General features: G+C 57.6%; 1 protein-coding gene across 2 annotated transcripts; it reads right to left on the bottom strand.

The window, feature by feature from the left end:
• Positions 1 to 626: 626 nt before the first annotated feature.
• Positions 627 to 20,716, bottom strand: SLC11A2 (solute carrier family 11 member 2). Of its 2 annotated transcripts, none has more exons than XM_066337637.1 (17): positions 20,672 to 20,716; positions 17,179 to 17,265; positions 15,904 to 16,043; positions 15,094 to 15,219; positions 14,186 to 14,305; positions 12,392 to 12,498; positions 11,504 to 11,574; positions 11,350 to 11,417; positions 10,475 to 10,630; positions 9,335 to 9,493; positions 8,645 to 8,731; positions 8,149 to 8,268; positions 7,250 to 7,399; positions 6,539 to 6,612; positions 5,992 to 6,145; positions 4,793 to 4,846; positions 627 to 1,281 (listed from the first exon to the last, which is right to left on the bottom strand). In XM_066337637.1, the coding sequence occupies exons 2-17, from the start codon at positions 17,213 to 17,215 to the stop codon at positions 1,204 to 1,206; spliced, it is 1,701 nt and encodes a 566-aa protein (XP_066193734.1). In that variant the 5' UTR covers positions 17,216 to 17,265; positions 20,672 to 20,716; the 3' UTR covers positions 627 to 1,203. The 2 variants fall into 2 exon arrangements, with proteins under 2 accessions (XP_066193734.1, XP_066193735.1); XM_066337638.1 differs by lacking the exon at positions 20,672 to 20,716 and adding an exon at positions 18,151 to 18,284.
• Positions 20,717 to 21,316: the final 600 nt, after the last annotated feature.

Here is a 21,316-nt window from a genome sequence, read left to right as displayed (position 1 = left end):
AGGAGTGGACTGGACTGGGGGCGGACTGGGATTGGACTGGAACCGGGCTGGAACTGGACAGGACTGGACTGAGAGCGGACTGGGACTGGACTGGAACCGGGCTGAACTGGACAGGACCGGACTGGAACTGAACTGAGAGCGGACTGTGGGCGGAGTGAGAGCGGACTGGGACTGGACTGGAACTGAACTGGGAGTTAACCGTGGACGGACTGGGATTGGACTGGACCGGGACTGGACCGAGACCCCGCCCCGCCCACATTCGGCCGCCCCTTCCCCATTGGCTGTTGCTCTATGACGTCACTAGTGGGCGGAGCGAAGGCGGGATGGGGCGGGGGGCGCAGCCCCTTCCCAGGGAATCCCAAAACTCTCCCCCAGCTCAGCCCCGGCCTCCCCTGGGCTCCCCCCTCAGCGACCCCGGGATCACCGGGACACTGCGACCCCAGACCCCCAACCCCTTCCCGCAGTTGGAGCGGATTTGGGGTCTCCAGCAAAATCCAATCCCAGTTTGGGCGGCTCCAATTTCCCGGCGATGGATCCAGCCCCGACACCACCCCGGACCTGTGCGGTGCCACCAGCGTGTGCGGGGATGGGGAACTGGGAACAGATGGAATTCCCGGGAAAAGGGACAGGGTTGCGTCATTTTTATTTCTAAAACAGACTGAAAACTGCAGAGAAGGAAAAATCCCGGCGCTCCATTGCGGTTTTTTCGGGAACTGCTGCCCTTGAACCCTCCTGAGGGTTGATTTGGAGCTGTGGAAGCACCCAAAACTCCTGGAAATGCTGAGAAATGCCTCTGTCCCATGTGTCAAGCCTGGCCCGAGGCCAGAGCCTGGCGGCAAATCTGCCTTTTACTGGGACTTCTGGAAATAGCCTGGAACATCCCCAAATCAGGGAAAACCCCCAAGGAGCTAAATCCTACTGGAGTGCTCGGAATGGAAATCCAGGAAATACCAACGGACTCTTCCCGGAGCTGCCGTTTGAGGGGAGGGGAAATGGGGAAAAGCTTTGAGGGTCCCAGAGCTGCCCCTGGGCTGGGCCAGGATCCTGCGGCTCCTCCCGGTCCCGCTGTCGCCGCGGTCCCGGCGCTGCTCCGCTCCTGCCCGGGGCTCGCCGCTCGCCGCCCGGGGCCATGGAGGGGTCCCGGGGGTCCTTCCCACCACTCCGGGGGTCCTGAGGGGGTCCGCTCCGCTCCTGGCGCTGGGGTCACCTGGTGATGGACGTGTCGGAATCCACTTGGCCGAGGAGGAAGAGCTCGGGGCGGGCGGCGAAGCCCAGGCGGCCCTGGGGACGGGAAGGCGATAGTTAGTGCCGAGGGGGTTTCGTGAGCCCGAGCTGAGCCTGGCTTAGGGCAGCCTGAGCCAAGGAGAGTTTAGAGAAGCCTGAGCCAAAGACAGCTTAGAGAAGCCTGAGCCAAAGACAGCTTAGAGAAGCCCGAGCTGGTTTAAAGAAGCCTGAGCTCAGCCCGGTTTAATGAAGCCCAACTAACGAAGATTTAATGGAGGCCGGTTTAACAAAGCCGCGATTTAATGAAGCCCAAACTGAGTCTGGTTTAAGGGACCAAGTTGAGACGGGTTTAATGAAGCTCAAACTGAGGATGGTTAAACCTGAATTAAGCCTGGTTTAATGAAGCCAATGTCGAGCCCAATTGAATGAGCCTGAGCAAGGCAGGGTTTTACTGAAACTAGAGCTGATCCCGGTTTAAGGAAGCCCCAGCGGAGCCCAGTTTAACAAAACCCGGGTGGTGCCGAGGTGGCAGCACCGGTCGTGGCTCCGGAGTCACCGCGTGCCCATTAATTAGCCCTGAGCACAAGGAATGGTTTTAACTGGGAGCCGATCCCGCTGTTAACTGGGGCAGATCAGAGTCCAGCCCCACCCAGGGCTCCGAAAGGCGCCTCCCTCTGCAGCCCCAATTAACTGCTCCAGCTCAATTAAATTCAGGCCGTGGAAGAGCCTTAATTAGCAATGACTGCACGGGCTGCTTAATTACAAGACACCTCCAGATGGCAATAAATGGGACAGCCCGTGCTGGGCTGGGGCAGAGCTGAGGCTCTGGAGGAGCGAAAACAGGAAAAAAATTGGAATTTCAGGGTTTTTTTGGCGCAGCTGGGGGGTTGGCTGGAGCAGGGCAGGACGGATGTGCCGAGGCCTGATCCCACAGAAGGAATTCCAAAGGGAATTCACTGCAGGGTGAGGGAGCCTTTGCTCTCCCAGTGATGTCATGGACACAGCAGGACCCTGGGAACGAATCCCACGGGATGGGGCCATGTCGCAGCTCACCCTGACGCCGTTTTATTGAGTTTTGCATTTTTTTGTTCTTTTATATGTTCTCTGTATTCTTTGCATGTGTATTTGTAGCTCTGTAGCCTATTGTATTAATAACCAGTTTTCCCAGTACTTTTCCATGGCCTTTCCCTAGGCAGAAGGACAAATTCCAGAGCTCCAAGCCCCGGGAACAACTCTTGGGGATACATTTTATGGACAGAGCACAGCACAGTGCTGAGGGGGAAACTGCAGAGAAGGGCTTGACCTGGGAGGGAAATTGCATCACCACTTGTCCTCCTAATTGGTGCTTTGATCAATTATGCTGATTTCCTAAACCTATTAAAATGTACTCAACCCTGGGGGGAGTGGGGTGGGCTTTTGTGGACATTTTTCCGTAACTACCCCAAAGGCCTTCATATAAAGGTCCCTTTTTATAATGAAATCTGTCCTAAAATGATCTTGACTTTCACTCCCAGGTTGGGAGAAAGGCAACAACCCCACGGGCGCAGCTCCAGCACCAGAGTGTCAGGGGCTCTGTCACAGCCCCCAAAAAATGACCCAGGAAGCCGAGTTGGAAAAGTCTCCATGTTTTAATGGCAAAGGGGGTTTGTTACAACCAGGACCAAAGGAAAAACCCCCCGGATTAGTGCAGCACGGAGCAGAGGCCACGGCTGGGGACCCGACCTGGAGGCTCCACGCACAGTCAGTGTTTCAGCCAGGAGAGCTGACCCCTCCTAAGCCAAAATTTCCAGCCCAGGAAAGCTGGAATTCCAAAGCCCGAGTCCACCTCTGGCCCAGCCCCTCATCCCCCCCTCACCCCACAAATCCCACAGCTCACGGCTGCTGTGTTGTGGGAATGGGTGTAAAACTTAAAAATGTTATGCTACAGGGTAAAATCCTGCTGGAATTCTGGCATGATAACAGGACAATTGAGAATCCATTGTGGTCAGGGGGCACTGCAAGTCTCAGCTGGTTTGGGAAAAGGGTGGGAAGAGGGATCTGATCCTGCTTCAAATTAAAGGGGAGTTTTCCTGCTGGGGTCTGAGTGTTTTCACCTTCATCTCTGGAATGTGTCCTGGGCACCAGGGAATAACCCCAGAGCTCAGGTGGTGACGGATAAACTCTACAGGAGCTCAGAGCAGGAGCCTTGACCTGCCCTGATCCTGGGACAGGATCCTGGGTTTGCTCATGGAAGGGAGGAAATCCCCGTGACCAAATCCCAAATCCCTGTGACCAGATCCCAAACCAGCATCAGGCCTGCATTCCCAAGGGTTGGATACTGCAGGGATTTTATTTCAGAGAGAACTCCCTGCCTGGGACTGGGAGTGCAGGGAAATGCCAATGGACAGTGAGGGATGGGCCCCTGGTGCTGGGTATCCCAAATAAACCAGGATTGGGCTGGAACACTCTGGCTTGGCCCCAGGAGAGGTTTGGGGCCCCCCCATGTCCCCCTGCTCCATCCTGCACATCCATGATGCACTTTGGGATCTAAACCCATGGAGCTGTGCCTCCCCTGCAGCTCCAGCTGGACAGAGAAGGGAATTTCCCTACATAATCCAAATCTGAGCTTTCAGCGCCCAATTTTCATGATTCAGAGATCCAAATCCACCCCAACTGGTAAGATGGGGCCCCAAAATTCCCCTGGGAGATCCAAAGGACACCCTGTTCCCTCCATCCCAATCCACTCAGGTCGCACTCCTGGCCAAACTTCTTCCAAAGCTTATTGAACAAAAGAGGGATGATAGGAGGGAGTTAAATCCAGGACAAGTGGGAGCAGCAAAGAAACCCCTGGAAAAGGCTCTTGGAGCCTCCAAGATTTTGAGTTGTAATCCAGGGATTTTTGAGAACTCCAAGAGTATTTCCATGGATCACAGGGAACAAAGGCATAAAATCATAAATAACCATGAACTCGTTTCATTTGCTGACCCCAAAATCCCACACTGGGCCATTGAAAATCAGTAGTGTCAATATTAATGCTCGAGTTTCCCATCCTCATGGGAAGTGTTTTTCCAGTGATAAAAGTACCAAATCCACTCAGGCTGGGGCAGCGGAGGTAGATCCAGCTGTAGTGTCACCCCATGCCCAGTGACAGCAGCATCCCCAAAACATCACCCCAAAGGGGATTTAGGGATTTTTTTTCAGCTTATTTGCCTATTTTAGCCAGGTCAGTGCCAGAGCAGCATTCCTGGAGGTCAGTGTTTGTGCTACAAGGAGAGGGTTAAACGCTCCGGGATGAGCAATTTGCAGGGATTTAAAGGGAAATGGGGAGGGGTCAGGCTGCTCCTGTGTCCCCTCCCCAGCCATGATCTGTCCCATCCAGGCGTGATTTGGGGGTTCAGCAAAGGAACACCGGCCCCGAGGCTGCGGCAGCGCCGGGCGATCCGCGCGTGTCCCCTGCGGGCGCTCTCCGTGTCCCCAGGGTGTCCCCGTGTCCCCTCTGGTGGCGACTGCTGGGGTCCAGGCCCCCCCCCGGCTATTTGGGGGGGTGGGAGGGCGGCTGCTCCAGGTGCAGGGTCCGGGTGACGCTTACCGTGTTCCCGCAGGCCAGGAAGGAGGCACCCAGGGCAATGAGGCACAGCCACGTCTGCGGGGACAGGAGGGGACAGGAGGGGACGGTCAGGGTGGCACAGGGTCATGGAAGCACAGGATGGGTTGGGGCACAAAAACCTCTGGGGTCACTGGATACAAGGGTAAGGGTACCACTGACCATGTCCCCAAGTGCCACATCCACGTGGCTTTCCCCCAAGGAAGGGGACCCCAGCCCTGGGCAGTTGTGTCAGGGTTGGACAATCCTTTCCAGGAAGGAATTCTCCTCAGTGTCCAACCTAAACTTCCCTTGGAGGCTGTTTCCTCTGGTTCTGTCACCTTGGGAACAGAGCCTGACCCCCACCTGGCTCAGCTCCCTCCTCCTGAGCCTCCCCAACTCCCTCAGCCACTTGTGGGGCCCCAGACCCTACCCCAGATCCTCTCCCAGTTCTGGATGTGCTCCAGCCCCTCAGTGTTCTGCACTCAGGACCCCAAAGCTGGGTGGAGTGAACCCCCCTGATGGCCCCACAGGGGGATCCAGTGGGGATCACTCGTGGGGTCAGGAATCAGCCAGAATGTGCCACTCGAGGAGTTGTGGCCAGTGGCTCTGTGATGAGTGGGGTCCCTTGGTGTCTGTACTGGGAGCAGTCTCACTGGGGACATGGACAGTGGAGTCACACACAGGTGACACGGAGCTGAGTGGGGAGGGGACAGTCCCAAGGGATGGGATCTGTCCAGGGGGACAGCCTGGGCTCACCCCCCAGCAGGGGCAGCAGGTGAGGGGAGCTCTGCCCCTCTGCACTGCTCAGGTGAGACCCCACCTGCAGAGCTGCTTCAGCTCCAGTGCACCAAAGCAAGGTGAAGCTGCTGGAACAGGTCCAGAGGAGGATTTGTGGCAGGAATTCCTCCCTTTGAGGAGGCACTGGCATGGATTTCCCAGATGATGCCCCATCCCTGGAAGTGCTCAGGGCCAGGCTGGACAGGGCTGGGAGCCACCTGGCCAGGTGGGAGGTGCCCCTGCCCACAGCAGAGGGGTTGGACAAAATTGCCTTAAAAATCTCTCCCAGCCCAACCATCCCATGCTTCCATGGTCATTCCACGACTTCCACCTCTGTGACACACAGAGCCAGGTACAGAGGAGGCACGTGCTGTCCTGAAGTCTTCTCCCACCTGGCAAGGGAGCCCAGGTGGAGCCTGACTCACCAGGTACGCCACGAAGGACAGGTAGATGACGCTGAGCACGGCGGCCCCAATGTACAGCCCCAGGTTGTGGAGGGACATCACGTAGGCCACCACAAAATACATGTTGATGCAACAGATGAGGAGGATCAGGAGGCCCCCGGCCACCTTCCAGAACCTGGGAGCAAAGGGAGACACAGCGGGGTGAGGTGGGGGGATGCTGGAGGTGAGGAAATGCTGCAGGTGAGGGGCAGAGGTGCCCAGGTGAGGGGCAGGCGTGCCCAGGTGAGGGCAGAGGTGCCCAGGTGAGGAGCAGAGGTGTCCAGGTGAGGGGCAGAGGTGTCCAGGTGAGGGCAGAGGTGCCCAGGTGAAGGGCAGAGGTGCCCAGGTGAGGGGCAGAGGTGCCCAGGTGAGGGGCAGAGGTGTCCAGGTGAAGGGCAGGTGTGCCCAGGTGAGGGCAGAGGTGCCCAGGTGAGAGCAGAGGTGCCCAGGTGAGGGGCAGGCGTGCCCAGGTGAGGGCAGAGGTGCCCAAGTGAGGGCACGGGTGCCCAGGTGACCCCCTGGTACTCACAGGCCGTTGGCGAAGTCGTGCATGACGCTGGGCAGGCTGGTGAAGGTGAGCACCGGGATCAGCGCAAATGGGAGCTGCAGCAGGCAGGAAAACAGAGAGGGATGAAGAGTGGGAATTCCTCTGATTGTCACAGAATCCTGGGATGGTTTGAGTGGGAAGGTGCTGGATCTAATCACCAATAACGGGACAGGGGGACCAAGAGGCGTTCCACATGTTTTTAATTTCATTATCAGTCTCAGGGAAGGCAGAGACATAAAAAAAGGTAAAACTCATGCCATAACAAAAGAAGCCAAAGCTCTCTTTGTTACAAGCCTTTTGAAAGTTTTTTAGCCACTAGCCTAATGCTAAAAGCTTACAAACATCTACTTAAGCCAATTCCTAAACACTACCTGTACACCTTACAGCGTACAATAGCTGTTTGTTCCATACATATTGCAGCTCAGAAACCTTCTACGCTCCGAATATTTCAAGGCCTAAAATTCAACTCTGTTTCACACCTCTGTGTATGTAAGCTTATTGCAACGCTGAGAAAGTCCTCTGCTTTTCCAGTTCCCACAGGAAGGGACCTTAAGGTTCATCCCACCCCATCCCTGCGCCATGGCACGGGCACCTTCCACTGACCAGGCTGCTCCAGCCCTGTCCACCCTGCCTTTGGACACCTGCAGGTTGGGAGGGGCTGGATCCCACCTGGCCATGAAGGCCTCTGCTCACCTGGAGGCTCATGAGGACGTTGAGGAAGTCGTTCATGCCCGTGAGGTGCTCCACGTCCTGGAAGATGGCCACGAAGAGCGTGGGGGTGACAGCGATGGAGCGCGTGAGCAGCACCCGGGCAAAGCGGGACCAGCGCAGGTTCAGGAAGCCCTGAGCGGGCACAGGGAGGCCATGAGTAAGGACTGAGTAAGGTGTGAGTAGTACAGAGCCAGCACAGGTTCAGGAAGCCCTGAGGGGGCACAGGGAGGCCATGAGTAAGGACTGAGTAAGGTGTGAGTAGTACAGGGCCAGCACGGGTTTGGGAAGTGGGGTGGGGGCACAGAGCAGCAGGGGTGAGGAGAGAGTAAGGAGTGAGGAATATGGAGTACAGGATCAGGAACCTCTGGAGGGGATGGGGCTGAGATGGTGAGGAGGGAGTTAGGAGTAAGTAAGGAGTAAGTAAGGAGTAAGCAGGACAGAATAAAGAGCAAGGAGAACGTAGAGAGGAGTAGAGAGTCAGGAGTATGGAATGAAGAGTGAGGAGTAGGGAGTGAGGAGTAGGTCAGGAGTAAGGTGTATGGAGCAAGGAGAACAGATTGTGAAGATTCATGGAGTTAGGAATAAAGACTACAGGGAATAAGGAGTAGGGAACACAGAGTAAGGAGAATGTAGTGAGGAGTAAGGGAGTGAGAAGTACCCGGTGGGGAGTGAGGAGCATTGAGTGTGAAGTACAAAGTGTGCAGTAGATGAGTAAGGAATATGGAGCAAGGAGTACTGAGTGAGGAGCGTGGAGAGAGCAGCAGAGAGTCAAGAAGTAAGGAATTAGGAGTATGAAGCCTGGAGTAAGGACTAGAGGGGGTAAGGAGCAGGGAACACAGAGTGAGGAGGCAGTGAGCAGTGAGGAGCAGGAGCTGGGTTACCTCCATGACGAACTGGCCCGAGTAGGTGCCCGTCATGGTGGAGCTCTGCCCGGCCGCCAGGATCCCGATGGCCCAGATGTAGAGGGCAGCAGGGCCGAAGTAACAGCCCAGGACAACGCCCTGCAAGGGGAGGGACAGGGAGCAGCTCCGTCAGCCCGGCCCTCAGGAGCAGGAGCAACGCCCAGGAGGAAAAAAAGGTGGCTCAAGGATCCCCTGGGGGTTCCTCACTCCCACTCTGGTTTTGGGGATCCCTTTACTGGTCCCAGCCCCTGTGGTCCCAGTTTATCCAGAAGCAGCAGCTGCCACCAGACAGGGTCACAGGGCTGTGTCTCCTGGGGGACACTAGACAGCTCACCAGCTGCCCTAGACATGGCTGCCCCACCCTGGGGACACCAGACAGGGTCACAGGGCTGTCCCAGATGTGGCTGCCCCCCATCCTGGGGACACTAGACAGAGCCCAAGCTGTCCCCAAGCTGTCCTCCCCAGGGACACTCACCCCCTTGTAGATGTCCACCTCCAGAGTCTCGTTGTTGTTGGGGAAGAGCGTGGAGTGGGGGCTGCTGGAGTTGGCACAGACCTGGTTCTGCAAGGGCACAGAAGAGTGGGAATAAGGGAATGGGTTGAGATGGAAAACCCTCTGGGATCACTAGGTCCAGCAGTGATCTCAGCACTGCCAAGGCCACCACTGACCATGTCTGCAAGTGCCACATCCACACAGTTGTTACATCTCCCCAAGGGATTGGGACTCCACCCCTGGCCCGAGCAGCTTTTCCATGACGGAATTTTCCCTAAAATCCAACCCAAACCTCCCCTGGAAGCCTTTTTGTTTCATCCTGTCACCTGGGAGCAGAGCCTGACCCCCACCTGACTGTCCCCTCCTGTTTGGGCAGGTATGGGGAGCAAGAAGGCCCCTCTGAGCCTCCTTTTCTCCAGGCTGAGCCCCCTCAGGTCCCTCAGCCTCTCCTGATGCTCCAAACCCTTCTCCAGCTCCACATCCAGCTCTGCACACGCTCCAACCCCGTAAGGGGCCACACTTATCACAGGTGGCCCAAAACTGACCCCAGCATTCACGGTTTGACCTCAGCAGTGCCCAGCACAGGGGGGCTGGGCACTGTCCTCATCCCACCATCCCTGCTGCAGCTCCCAGTTCATCCCAGTCCATCCCACTGGTCCCAGTGCCACCCACCACGTCGGCGTTGGTCTTGTTGAAGAAGGCCTCGGCGAAGACGGTCACCACGAAGATGTTGATGATGAAGGAGACGAAGAGCGCGATGCACGACTCGATGAAGAAATACTTGTTGGCCTCCCGCACCTCGCGCTTGTCTGCACGGTTCACCTGCCGAGACTGGGGGCACAGGGACAGCAGGGGGGGACAGGGATTCACTGTTAACCCCTGGAATCAGAGCCCACTGCAGCGGTGACAGCGATAGGGGACACGGATCGTTGGATCCCGCACTGACGCCTTCAGTTTTAGCTTTCAGATTATCCAGATTCTGCACTGCACTGGTATGTAACTCTGAATTAACTCTGAACTTCATGTAGAGTGTTAGCAAGTTCTCTTCACAGTTCAGTCAGACAAAACAATCCTTTTCCAGCTCAAGGATACTGTTGCAGCTTCAGGCCCAAAAAGTGCAAACAGCAGCGAACTGAGGGGAGCAAACTGAGAGGACGGGACTTCATGACCTGAAGCTGTAATTGGACAATTAATATTTAAATAGACCAAAACTTATAAAAGTGTCAAAACTCCTGACTCAGGGTCCATCTTGGGTGCAGCCTCAGCCAGGTTCTTGCACTGCCCAAGGTGCATCCTTTGAAGGCCTTTATAATAAAAACCCCCTTTATTCCTTTAACTCTCTCCAGTCTCTTTAGCTTTCATATTTTCCAGATTCTGCACTGCATTGGTACATAACCCTGAACTTCAGATGAAGCGTCAGCCAGTGCTCCTCACAGCTCAGTCACACAAAAACAAAGAGTGTAAACCACAGGGAACTGAGGAGAGCAAACTGAGAAGATGGACTTCATAACCTGAATCTGTAATAGGACAATTGACACCACTATGGAAAAGGACCAAACCTTATAAAAGTGTGAAAACTCCTGACTCAGGGTCCATCTTTGGTGCAGCCTTGGCTGGGCTCTGGTACTGCCCAAGGTGCATCCTTTGAAGGCCTTTTTAATAAACCCCCACTTTATTCCTTTAACTCTGTTCAGCCTCAGTTCCAGGGAGTCTCTCCAGGCATCAGCACCCCACAGCAGCCACATGACATGTCCCCAGGCTCCTCTGGGGGTGTTTTCCCAGCCCAGGGTGCCCTCCTGGCACGGTGCTCACCTTGACCAGGGCGGAGTGCAGGTACATGTTGTGGGGCATGATGACAGCGCCCACGATGCCCACGGCCTGCTCCAGCTGTGGTGTGCCACAGTCCTTGCAGTAGGGGATGAACAGCCCCTGCAGCAGCTTCTTCTGGTTGGGCTTCACCGTGATGTACTGGGCACAGGGACAGGGAAACAGGGAATTTTGGGGTGCTCCAGAGCAGAATCACGACGCAGACTCAAATATCCTCAATTTTTAGTGTCCATTCCTGTGCTTGGTGCTGTTTTGGCACGGGAGTAGTGCTGGATTATACCCTTTTTTTGACCCAGAGATGGGCCAACTGAGAGGTGTTTTAAGAACTTTTAGTCTATTTTCAGTCTCATGTGAAGGGTGAGACAATACAGACTGGATTTTCTACAAATCCATTTCCCACAGAGCGGGATCACAGCATTAAAGAATGGAATTGTTAAAACTGCAAAAGGCTCTGGGATCATTGGGTTCAACACTCTCGAGGCTGCCACTGACCGTGTGCCACACCCACACTGCTTTTAAATTCCTCAGAGACTGGGACTCCCTCCCTGCCCAGGGCAGCCCATACCAGTGTGACAGCCCTTTCCAGGTTGGAATTCTCCCCAGTATCCAACCTAAACCTCCCCTAGGAGGACATTTCCTCTCATCCTGTCACCTGGGAGCAGAGCCCAATCCCCACCTGGCTGCTTCCCCTCCTGTCAGGGAGTTGTGCAGAGCCATAAGGTCCCTCCTGAGCCTCCTTCTCTCCAGGCTGAGCCCCTTTCCCAGCTCCCTCAGCCCCTCCTGGGGCTCCAGCCCCTTCCCCAGCTCCACTCCCTGCTCTGGACACACTCCAGCCCCTCAGTGTCTCCTGGATGGGGTACCTCATATCCGAAGGTCAGGGCCATGATGGTGATGAGGAACCCAAAAAACGCCTCCAGTTTCCGCAGGCCTGCAAGGAGGAAAACTCCCCTTGTCACCGAGCTGAGAAATGCTGGATGCCAGACTCAATTCCCAGAAGTCCAAAGCAGAAATTACCGTATTTGTCAAGGAAGAGGAACACGAAGGTGTCGGCGATGGTGATGAGCACTCCCCCCCAGAGCGGGATCCTGTGGGGGAGAGTGGGGTCAGTGCCCACCCAGAGCTCCAAATCCCTTTTATTTAGGGCTCTTTTGGGGTGGAGCTGTATGTCTGGGGGTTCTTCACAGGACAAGGGCCCACAGGGCTGTGTCCTGCCCCAGGAACTCCTGAATCCACGGGACACCCTTTGCCTGCCAGTCATGAGCCCATCCCCTGCCTTCCCAGCAGTCCTCTATGGGATGTGGAGTTTGGCAGGAAGCTGCACCCCGATTCACAGGGATTGTTTAACCTGGACAAAAGGAGACTCAGGGGTGACCTTATCACTCTCTACAACTCCCTGAAAGGTAGCTGGGGTCAGGTGGGTTGGGCTCTTTCTCCAGGCAGCACTGACAGAACCAGGAGACACAGTCTCAGGCTGTGTCAAGGGAAACACAGGAAAAAGTTTTCTACAGAAAGAATAATAAGGTACTGGAATGGTCTGCCCAGGGAGGTGGTGGAGTCACCATCCCTGGATGTGTTTAAGAAAAGACTGGATGTGGCACTCGGTGCCAGGGTTTAGTTGAGCTGTTAGGGCATGGGTTGGACTCAGTGATTTTGAAGGTCTTTTCCAACGTGGTGATTCTGTGAATTCTATGATTTTGTAACAGTCAGAGGTAAAAACCACGCCAGCCCCTGTGGCTGCCCCACAGTGGAAACAGCACTGAGGCTGAGCTGGCGATGAGAGCTCGGCCAGCCAGGGTGAGTCACATCCTTGGTGCTGATTCAGGGACATTTAACAGGAAATAACGGAGTTTTTGGCCCAGGGTTTCCCTTCCTCCCTCACGCCCCACACAAACCCCAGCTCACTTCCCCACGGAGAGCAGGTTGATGGCGATGGCAGAGCCAATGACCTCCTGCATGTCGGAGCCGATGATGGCGAGCTCCACCATCAGCCACAGGATGATCCGAGGGAACTGCAGGGAAAGAAACACCCAGTGCCATGAAAAACAGGGAAAAAATCTCTCCTCCCGTGGGGCTGTGGTGATCCTGCACGCAGGAATGGGATCCTCACCCTGCCCCGGTGTGGGAAGCACTTAGGGCTGCTCTGGAGCTGAAATCCCAGCTCCTGTGGCAATCCTGGGGAGGATCTGGGTCACTTGTGTCACCCCAGTTCCTGCCCTGGATACAGCAGCCAGTTGCAAGAGAGAAATGTGGGATCTCCATGTGTGGATAAACTGGGAATGAGCGTGGGGAGATGTTCCAGGTCAGAGCAGTGACACGGTGCCACGGCTGGATGGGGAACACCCAAGTGCTGGAGCGCACAGAGATGGGACATTCCAAATGTCCCCACAGCCCTTCCCAGTGCACAGGAATGGGACACCCCAAAATGTCCCCACAGCCCTTCCCAGTGCACAGGGATGGGACATCCCAAAATGTCCCCACAGCCCCTGTCCAGACCAGCCTCATCATCAGCAGATCTTCCTTATGCAAACCCAAGGAATTCCCAAGCAGGGCATGGGACATTCAGGAAATGGTTTTGACCTAAAGGGCTGTTTCTCTCCTCATAATTCCTTGGGATTATTTTAGTATTCCTGTGCTGGGAGACAGCTGAAATCCCAGATTTTATTCCTGACTTGCAAATGGCAACATCCTCTGGTTCCCTCCTTGTGTTTCCCAAACCAGGACAGCACCAGGAGTTCACGGGGTGAAACACACCAAGGACATTGGGGGGGTCACCTGTCTTCTGCCCCCATCCCCCAGGACTGTCCCCAGCCACCTCTGGCACCCTTGAGGACCCAGGGGAGTGTCACCCACCCGTGCCAGCCCCCCTGAGGACCCAGGGGAGTGTCACCCACCCGTGCCAGCCCCTCTGAGGACCCAGGGGAGTGTCACCCACCCGTGCCAGCCCCCCTGAGGACCTCAGTGAGTGTCACCCACCCGTGCCAGCCCCCCTGAGGACCCAGGGGAGTGTCACCCACCCGTGCCAGCCCCCCTGAGGACCCAGGGGAGTGTCACCCACCCGTGCCAGCCCCTCTGAGGACCTCAGTGAGTGTCACTCACACGTGCCAGCCCCGCTGGGGACCCATGGGAGTGTCACCCACACGTGCCAGCCCCCCTGAGGACCCAGGGGAGTGTCACCCACCCGTGCCAGCCCCTCTGAGGACCCATGGGAGTGTCACCCACCCATGTCAGCCCCTCTGAGGACCCAGGGCAGTGTCACCCACCTGTGCCAGCCCCCCTGAGGACCTCAGTGAGTGTCACCCACCCGTGCCAGCCCCCCTGAGGACCCAGGGGAGTGTCACCCACCCATGCCAGCCCCCCTGAGGACCCAGGGGAGTGTCACCCACCCGTGCCAGCCCCTCTGAGGACCCATGGGAGTGTCACCCACCCGTGCCAGCCCCCCTGAGGACCCAGGGGAGTGTCACCCACCCGTGCCAGCCCCCCTGAGGACCCATGGGAGTGTCACCCACCCGTGCCAGCCCCCCTGAGGACCTCAGTGAGTGTCACCCACCCGTGCCAGCCCCCCTGAGGACCCAGGGGAGTGTCACCCACCCGTGCCAGCCCCGCTGGGGACCCATGGGAGTGTCACCCACACGTGCCAGCCCCCCTGAGGACCCATGGGAGTGTCACCCACCCGTGCCAGCCCCCCTGAGGACCCACCTTCTGGTACTGGCGGTTGCAGACCTCGGCCAGGTGCAGCCCTGTGACCACCCCCAGCCGCGCCGCCAGCCGCTGCAGCAGCAGCCCGATGATGGTGGCCAGCATCAGCACCCACAGGAGCTGAGGGACACAGGGACACCAGTGGGTGGGGGGACATGGGCAGCTCTGGGTGCCCCCCAAAGCCCACAGTTCTGGGCAGCACAGGCTGTTGAAAACCTGCATTATTGATGTTTTTGAGGCAACCACGTGCCCAGAGCTGGTGGGGGGTGGATCCAGAGGGACACAAAGGCAGGATCCAAGAGCCTCCTGCTCTCCCTCCTCTCTGGGGTGATTCCACCACCACCCCACCATGGGATGAGTGTTGGAACCCTGGGAGCTGAGAATTTGGGGCTTTCTGCTCTAACAGGCACTGACCCTCAAGCAAGCACCACATCTGACCTGAGGCCGTGGAACAGGCACTGGGGTTGGGTGTGTGAATAGAATAGAAGTGTGTCATATCACACGGTGAAAAGGTTAAGGCTTTAGACTATAGTAATTTATATAAAGCAAGATGGAGGATTTAGGGTGTAGGCTAAGTTCTTCTTTCACCTTCTTCACGGGTTTTGGGTGAAAAAGGTCACATTGCAGACCCTGGGTACTTAGTTATTGGGTTAAAAGTAAAAATAATATAGCTGTCATCTCATTATTGGACAATTTATGCTTAAAACACCTTGGAAAGAGTTAGAGACAGACCCATTTTTCACCTTGCTAGCCAGAGCTCACAACTTCTGAGACTGTGCCATAGATAAGAATTAATAAACCTCTGGCTCCAAACACGAAAACTGCCTCTCCCCAGCATTAATCCCAGCTCTAACAAAAGAAAAGATGACAAACCCCCAGCTGACAAGGCCATGGGTCCCTGCACCAACCTTGAAGCCAGCGACAGCCCCGGATTGCAGGTCAGACTCGATGTTCCCGGGGTCCAGGTAGGCGATGCTCATCAGGAACCCCGGCCCCGTGAACGCCCACAGCTTGCGGAAGCTGAAGCAGGAATGCTGCAGGGGAGGACAGAAATGGAGGGAACAGGGTTCATTCCCTCACTGACACCACAGGCAGGGGCTCAGCCTGATCCTTAACCCCACCAGAAATTGTGCACGGCTGTAAAACCAAATTGTTCCCTCAACTCGTCCTAAAAACATCCTGCCTGTTCCTTGAGGCCACCCCAAACTCTGCATCTCTGGCCCCAGTCTGGGGGAACCTCAGACTGAAGCCAGGCTCTGGACAGCCAAGGTCAGGCTCATGGAAGCCCAGGGGGAAGCAGGACCCTCCCTCGCTGGCAGCTGAGACTGGGGGCTTCAGCCAAGGCCAAGAGGCCCTGGGAGGGACCAGGGGACAGTGTCACGAGGCCAGCCAGAGCTGCTGCTCCCTGATAAGGGAACAAAGAGCCCAGGTCCCTCCCTGAGGTATGACAAGGCCTTTCCCTGCTCTTTGACTGCTCCAAGCAGGAGCCAAATCCCACGGGATCAATCATTAACGCAGGCCTCACATCCCCCAAACCACGGAAGACCCTTCCCCCTCTTCCATCTTCCAGTCCCCATTCCCAGCCCCTGAGACCCCCACACCACTTCTCTCCCAAATATCCCTCTCCAGTCCAGCCTGGAAGGGGAACTGGTGCCCGTGGGGATGACTCAGGGGGGGGGTCTGAGGCAGATTTTTCCAGCGAGGTTTTCCCCACTCACCGTCTCATCCTCAGGGATTGGGATCTTGCTGTCGAAGTAGGTGGTGAATGGCTCCCCATCGTCGGCATCGGGGGGCTGCAGGGGGCTCCTGCTGCTGGAGATGGTGCTGACGATCCCCCCAGACTCCCCAGAGATATCCTCTGCAGGGAGAGAGGGAAAGGGAGGAGTGAGCATTCCTGGAAAGGCAAAAAATCCTGACAGGGGCTGCTGAGCCCCACAGGCACAAGAGAACAAGCCAGCACAGTCGATGCTAATTAGGTGATAAAGAGGTAATTAAATATCCCACACTGCTGCACCCCATGGAGCCCGTTGCCTTCCCAGAATCTTCTCTCTCACCCAGTTCCAGGCTGGAGTGAGGGATTTATTTATCCCAATTAATTAAAAAAAGCCCATCCTGGGGGCTGATGTGGAGTGCTGGCAGGACCAGTGTCCCTGAAATGATGAACTGGGGCTGGAGGAGCCAGACCCCAGGGAAATCTGGGACTGCTCCTGCACCATTATCCCAGACTCTCCTGGCTGGATCTCAGGGAAATCCAACATCTGGAAGCAAGGGACAGTCAGGAGACAGCACACAACTGCCCATCTCCCACAGGGAGAGCCAGCACCGAGAGAATTCCAGGAGTTCCCAAATGTGAGGAGTGAGGAAAGCGTGCAGGGTCACTCTAGCACATTCTCACACTCCCACCCTCTTCCGCCACCACCTCCAGCAAAATCTCAATCCCATACTCTCTCCCAATCCTACACGATCCCACACAATCCCATACTCGATCCCACACTCTCTCCCAATCCTATACAATGCCATACAATCCCACACTATCCCCCACTCTCTCCCAATCCCACACAATCCCATACTCACTCCCATTCTCCCCACGGGGCATTTCCCTTCCCTCGGGAGCAGCCGGAGCACTCTGGCCTCAGAGGGCTCACACAGGGCAGCTCTTTGCCCAACTTTCCTATTGCATCACCACTGGGCTCCTCCTTTTCCCGGCCTCCCAGAAACCTGCCAGGGCCTCGTTTACATAAGGGATTTGGAGCTGCCCAGGTGTGCAGAGATCCCTGCTCAGGAGATTTCTCCCAGGACATACCTGCCCAGGCTGGGCTGGTTTGGCTGGTTCAGCCGGGCTGAGTGACCCCGGGGTGCTGCAAACCACCTGCAGGGCTCAACCTGGCACCCCAGGGCGCTTTCCCGACACCCCAAACGAGCAGGGGATTAATGAAAGGAGGGAGGGTGAGGAGGCCAGCCCGCCCCGTGCCCCTTTCCTGATCCAGTCTCACCGTAGGACGCTTTCCGCTCCATGTCCGAGTTCCCCATGGTGGAGCCCTTCTCCTGCTCTGGGGACTGCTTTACTCTGGACACATTGGCTGTCGAAAAGGGAAAAATCCTGTCAGGATGGAAAACCAGAGCTGGCAGGAGAGCAGAGGGTAGAGACAGATTTGTTTCCCAGAGTCTTTTTCAGCTCAAAGAGACCTCACAGCGATGGACTCACGCCCTGAGCTCTTTTCCAGCTCCGAGGGTCTCAGCAGGGATGGAAGAGGGAAATTTAGGCTGGGACCTGCTAAGAAAGTCACCTTGCTCTGCCCACGGGAGGCCTGAGGGGCACCAGGGACACCAGGAGTGTCCACAGGCAGCTGAACTGTGAAACTCCGGCCAAGGGAACAAGCGGGAGTTGTTTCCTTGATGTGGAAACCATCTCTCATCCCCCACATCCCAGCACCTCCAGCACTCCCAAATCCTCACCGGTGCCCCTCAAACCCCTCCAGCACTCCCCAAGCCCCTCCCAGCCCCCCAGGCAGTGGGAAGTGGGTTGAGGGCAGCTTTAACTCCATCACAGCCTGGATTTTAATTCAGCCCAGGAATGGTTAATTCAACATGAATGAGCCAGGATCTGGAACGGGGCTGGGGTCAGCAGGCAGCCTCTGAGCTCCAGAAGCTAAACCCCCCCAAGGACAAGCCAATGTCCCTCAGTGATGACTTCTGGCCTGTAAAGCACCGAATCCTCTGTCAAATTCCATCAGATTTGAAGGGGAGATTTCCATAGAACAAGGGAATATTGGTTCAGTGAGGATGTAAAAGGAAATCATCATGCAGGGATTGTTTAAGTGAACTCCAGCTCTGACCCCTCACACATAATTTTCCTTCTTTTCTAAGCACCAAACCTCACACCTTCCATTAAAAAAAAAACCACACTAAAGTTTAGCAGAAAGCCAACTTTTCTCCAAAACGTGATCCAGGAGGAATGAGCTTACCCTGGCAGCGAGTCCCACCAGAGCGTCACTGCAGGATGAAGTGAGGAGGGTTATCTTGGGGGGAATATTCGTTGTGAATTCACCTCAATATCTGACCCCAGCCCCAGCCCAGCCTGGGTGGGGGCAGGACAGGGCCCCTTATCTGCCCCAGCAGCTGCTGGGCTGGGGGCTGGATCCACACCCGGCATAGGAACTGTGTCTCTAATTCACTCACCCAGAGCAGACTCTGTGAGCACACATAAAGCACGTGGGCAGCCTTTTCCATGAAGGAATTCTCCCTAGTATCCAACCTAAACCTCCCCTGGAAGTCTTTTTGTCTCATCCTGTTGCCTGGGAGCAGAGCCTGACCCCCACCTGGCTGTCCCTCCTGTCAGGGAGTTGGAGAGACCAAGGAGCTCCCTCCTGAGCCTCCTTTCCTCAGATCCCCCAGCCTCTCCCAGTGCTCCAGCCCTTCCCTGTCCTGCACTGGGGACCCAAAACTGACCCCAGGATTCAGGCTGGGGCTGACACAAGCCAAGTTCCTGGAGCCACCTTGCCAACCTGGGCTCACATCCAGCCCCAGCAGCTTCCCTGACACCAGCTGTGGGCTCAGCAGGCTCCAACCCCCACGGCTGAGCCTGGCATCACAGCGGGCACAGCAGTCTCTTCCCAGGGCAATATTCCCTGGAGTCCACCCAGCCCTGAGCAGAAGAACATCACGAGGTCACTGCACAAACCCGCCCCACACGGGTGCTGCTGTCCGGGCCCTCCCCACGTGTGCAGCCAACAATGAACAATGGGGTTCTTGTTCTACCCCCACCAAACCCACTGCTCCTTCCAACAGCCCTGGGCTCCTCCTGCTCCTCCCTGAAGGACACAGGAGCAGCCCGGCCCCGTGCTGGGAGCGGTTCCTGCCATTGAGGTCGTGCCTTTGATGTGGGCCTTTGAGCTGGGCTGGTTCCTGTGGGGCAGACAGGATCCTGACGGATTCCTCTGGGGTGGTTTTGGGGCCGACATCTAGTTTTGCTCCATGCACAGACACTCTGCAGGCTGGTGACACTGTGAGCTCCTCACATGGTGACACTGGGAGCCCTTCACCTGCTCAGCGACCCTCAGAGCCCTTCCAGGTCATGTCACACTGGGAGCCTCAGGCACAACACCCCAAACCAGTGCAGACAGCCAAGGTGGCCACTTCCCACCCCAACACAGGCAACTGGTGAACCGGGTGGTGACAGGTGTAATGGTTGGACTGGATTATCTCAGAGAGCTTTTCCAACTTCATTCCCTGATTCCACCCTGCTGACCACGTCACATGTGACCCTGCTCCTCTGCTGGCATTGGCACCACCAAGTCCAGGACCTGGAGAACTTTGTCCTCTGCATGGACGTGGTGGGATCACACTGGGGCACAGCACGACGGGTCCATCCCTCTGGGATCCCTCCCTGTGGGTTCCTCCCTCTGGGATCTCTCCCTCCTTGCTCTGCCCCACTCCTGCCCACAACACACGGCAGGATAAAGGCAGGGGTGACCTCGGCTCCATTCCTGTCCCCCCGGCACAGGGCACATAACCACCCCTGAGAGGGCTGGGCCAGCTCGGTCCCTGCCCATCCCTCATCCCATCCCGTGCTCTGGAATTCGGAGATGCCCTGGGTTCAGGAGGGCACGGGGAGCCGAGCCTGCCCTGCTGACCCAGATGTGCTCTGCGAGATGGATGGAAGATGACCTGATTATTTCCACACCCAGAAACAACCAACACCTGGCAGGGAGGAGCAGCTCTCCTCCCAACCTGCTCCCAGTTTAAGAGCCAGCCAGCCCCACTGTTTCCAGCGTGGGACGGGGCAGCTGATGCACACCCGAGACTCCGAGCATTACAATGAATGTATGCAATGAATCAAACTGCGTCCAACCCACAAAACCACGGAGCCGTTATCTCGTGGCTGCCTGAAGCCGGCCCCTCTGCCAGCCCCCGGCACCGGGAGGGACCGGAGCCGGCTCCGAGCGGCCAGGCGCGGCCCCGGGCCGGGGTCTGCCCGGGCGGCGGGAGGCGAGCCGGGGGCACGGAGCCCGGCCCGGTCACAGCGGCGCTCCCGGGGCCTCATCCTCCGCACCGGAGGAACCGGAGCCGGCAGCCGGACAAAGGACACGGGCGGCCGTGCGGGAAGCTCGGCCCGGGGCAGGACGAGCTCCGTGGGGCTCCACACAAACCCCTGCCCCAGGGACGAGGCTGCGGACCCCCAAACCCCGGGGGAAGGCGGAGGGGCAGGCCGGGTGATGCCACCCCTGGGGACACGCCAAGGTCACCGCGGGGACCCCGAGCCCCAGCGGGGGCTGCGGGCAGTGCCCGGGACACCGGGGCAGCCACGGGACGGCGGCCCCACGGCCCGCTCCTGACCGCCACCCCGGGGGTCCCGCGGCGCTTCCAGCGCAGCCCCACGGCCGGAGCCCCCCACACAGCACCCTGGCACCCCAAAGCCGCATCCCCCCGCGGCACGGCCGGGAACAGCCCGGGATCGCTCTCCGAGGGTCCCCCGCCATCGCTCACCGGCCCCGGCCGCCCCCGGCCCCGCCGCCGCCGCCTCATGCCCGGCCCGGCACCGCGCGTCACGGGGCGGCACCGGGGCGGCACCGGGGGAGGGCCCCGAGCCCGGCCGGGAACGGCACCGCCGTGTGCGGCTGGGAGGGGCCGGGGCCCGAGCCTCAATGGGGGGCCCGAGCCCAGATGTGGGGCCTGGGGATGGGCACAGAGCCCCAGGTCCGGGTGTGGGGAGGGGCTGAGCCCCAGCGTGGGATGGCACACAGGGCCCCGGCACCCAGTTTGTGGCTCCATGTCCCAGTTTGTGACCCCAGGTCCCAGTTTGTGACCCCAGGTCCCAATTTGGGGTCCCAGGTCCCAGTTTGTGGCCCTGGGATGGCAGACAGGGCTCCAGGTCCCAGTTTGTGGCCCCATGTCCCAGTCTGTGGCCCCAGGTCCCAGTTTGTGGCCCCATATCCCAGTTTGTGGCCCCATATCCCAGTTTGTGGCCACAGGTCCCAGTCTGTGGCTCCAGGTCCCAGTTTGGGGTCCCAGGTCCCAGTTTGTGGCTCCAGGTCCCAGTTTGGGGTCCCAGGTCCCCAGGGCAGGCCGTGAGCCCCTGAGGGGGAGGTTGAGCCCCAGCGTGGCCCCGGGATGGCAGATAGGTTCCAGTTT

This window comes from Sylvia atricapilla, chromosome 29 (assembly GCF_009819655.1).
Source record: "Sylvia atricapilla isolate bSylAtr1 chromosome 29, bSylAtr1.pri, whole genome shotgun sequence".
Lineage (NCBI taxonomy): Eukaryota > Metazoa > Chordata > Aves > Passeriformes > Sylviidae > Sylvia > Sylvia atricapilla.
Note: the sequence above shows the minus strand (reverse complement) of the source record. Positions and strands in the feature narration are given on the sequence as shown.

Bases quoted from the DNA above. Each gene is read 5' to 3' on its own strand.
- SLC11A2 (XM_066337637.1), bottom strand. From the start codon at position 17,215: ATGGGGAACTCGGACATGGAGCGGAAAGCGTCCTACG. The intron at 11,418-11,503 runs GTAATTTCTGCT...TCCTCCTTGCAG, and splicing joins CCTCTTCCTTGACAAATACG to GCCTGCGGAAACTGGAGGCG. The intron at 6,613-7,249 runs GTGAGCAGAGGC...TGCCTGCTGCAG, and splicing joins ACGTCCTCATGAGCCTCCAG to CTCCCATTTGCGCTGATCCC.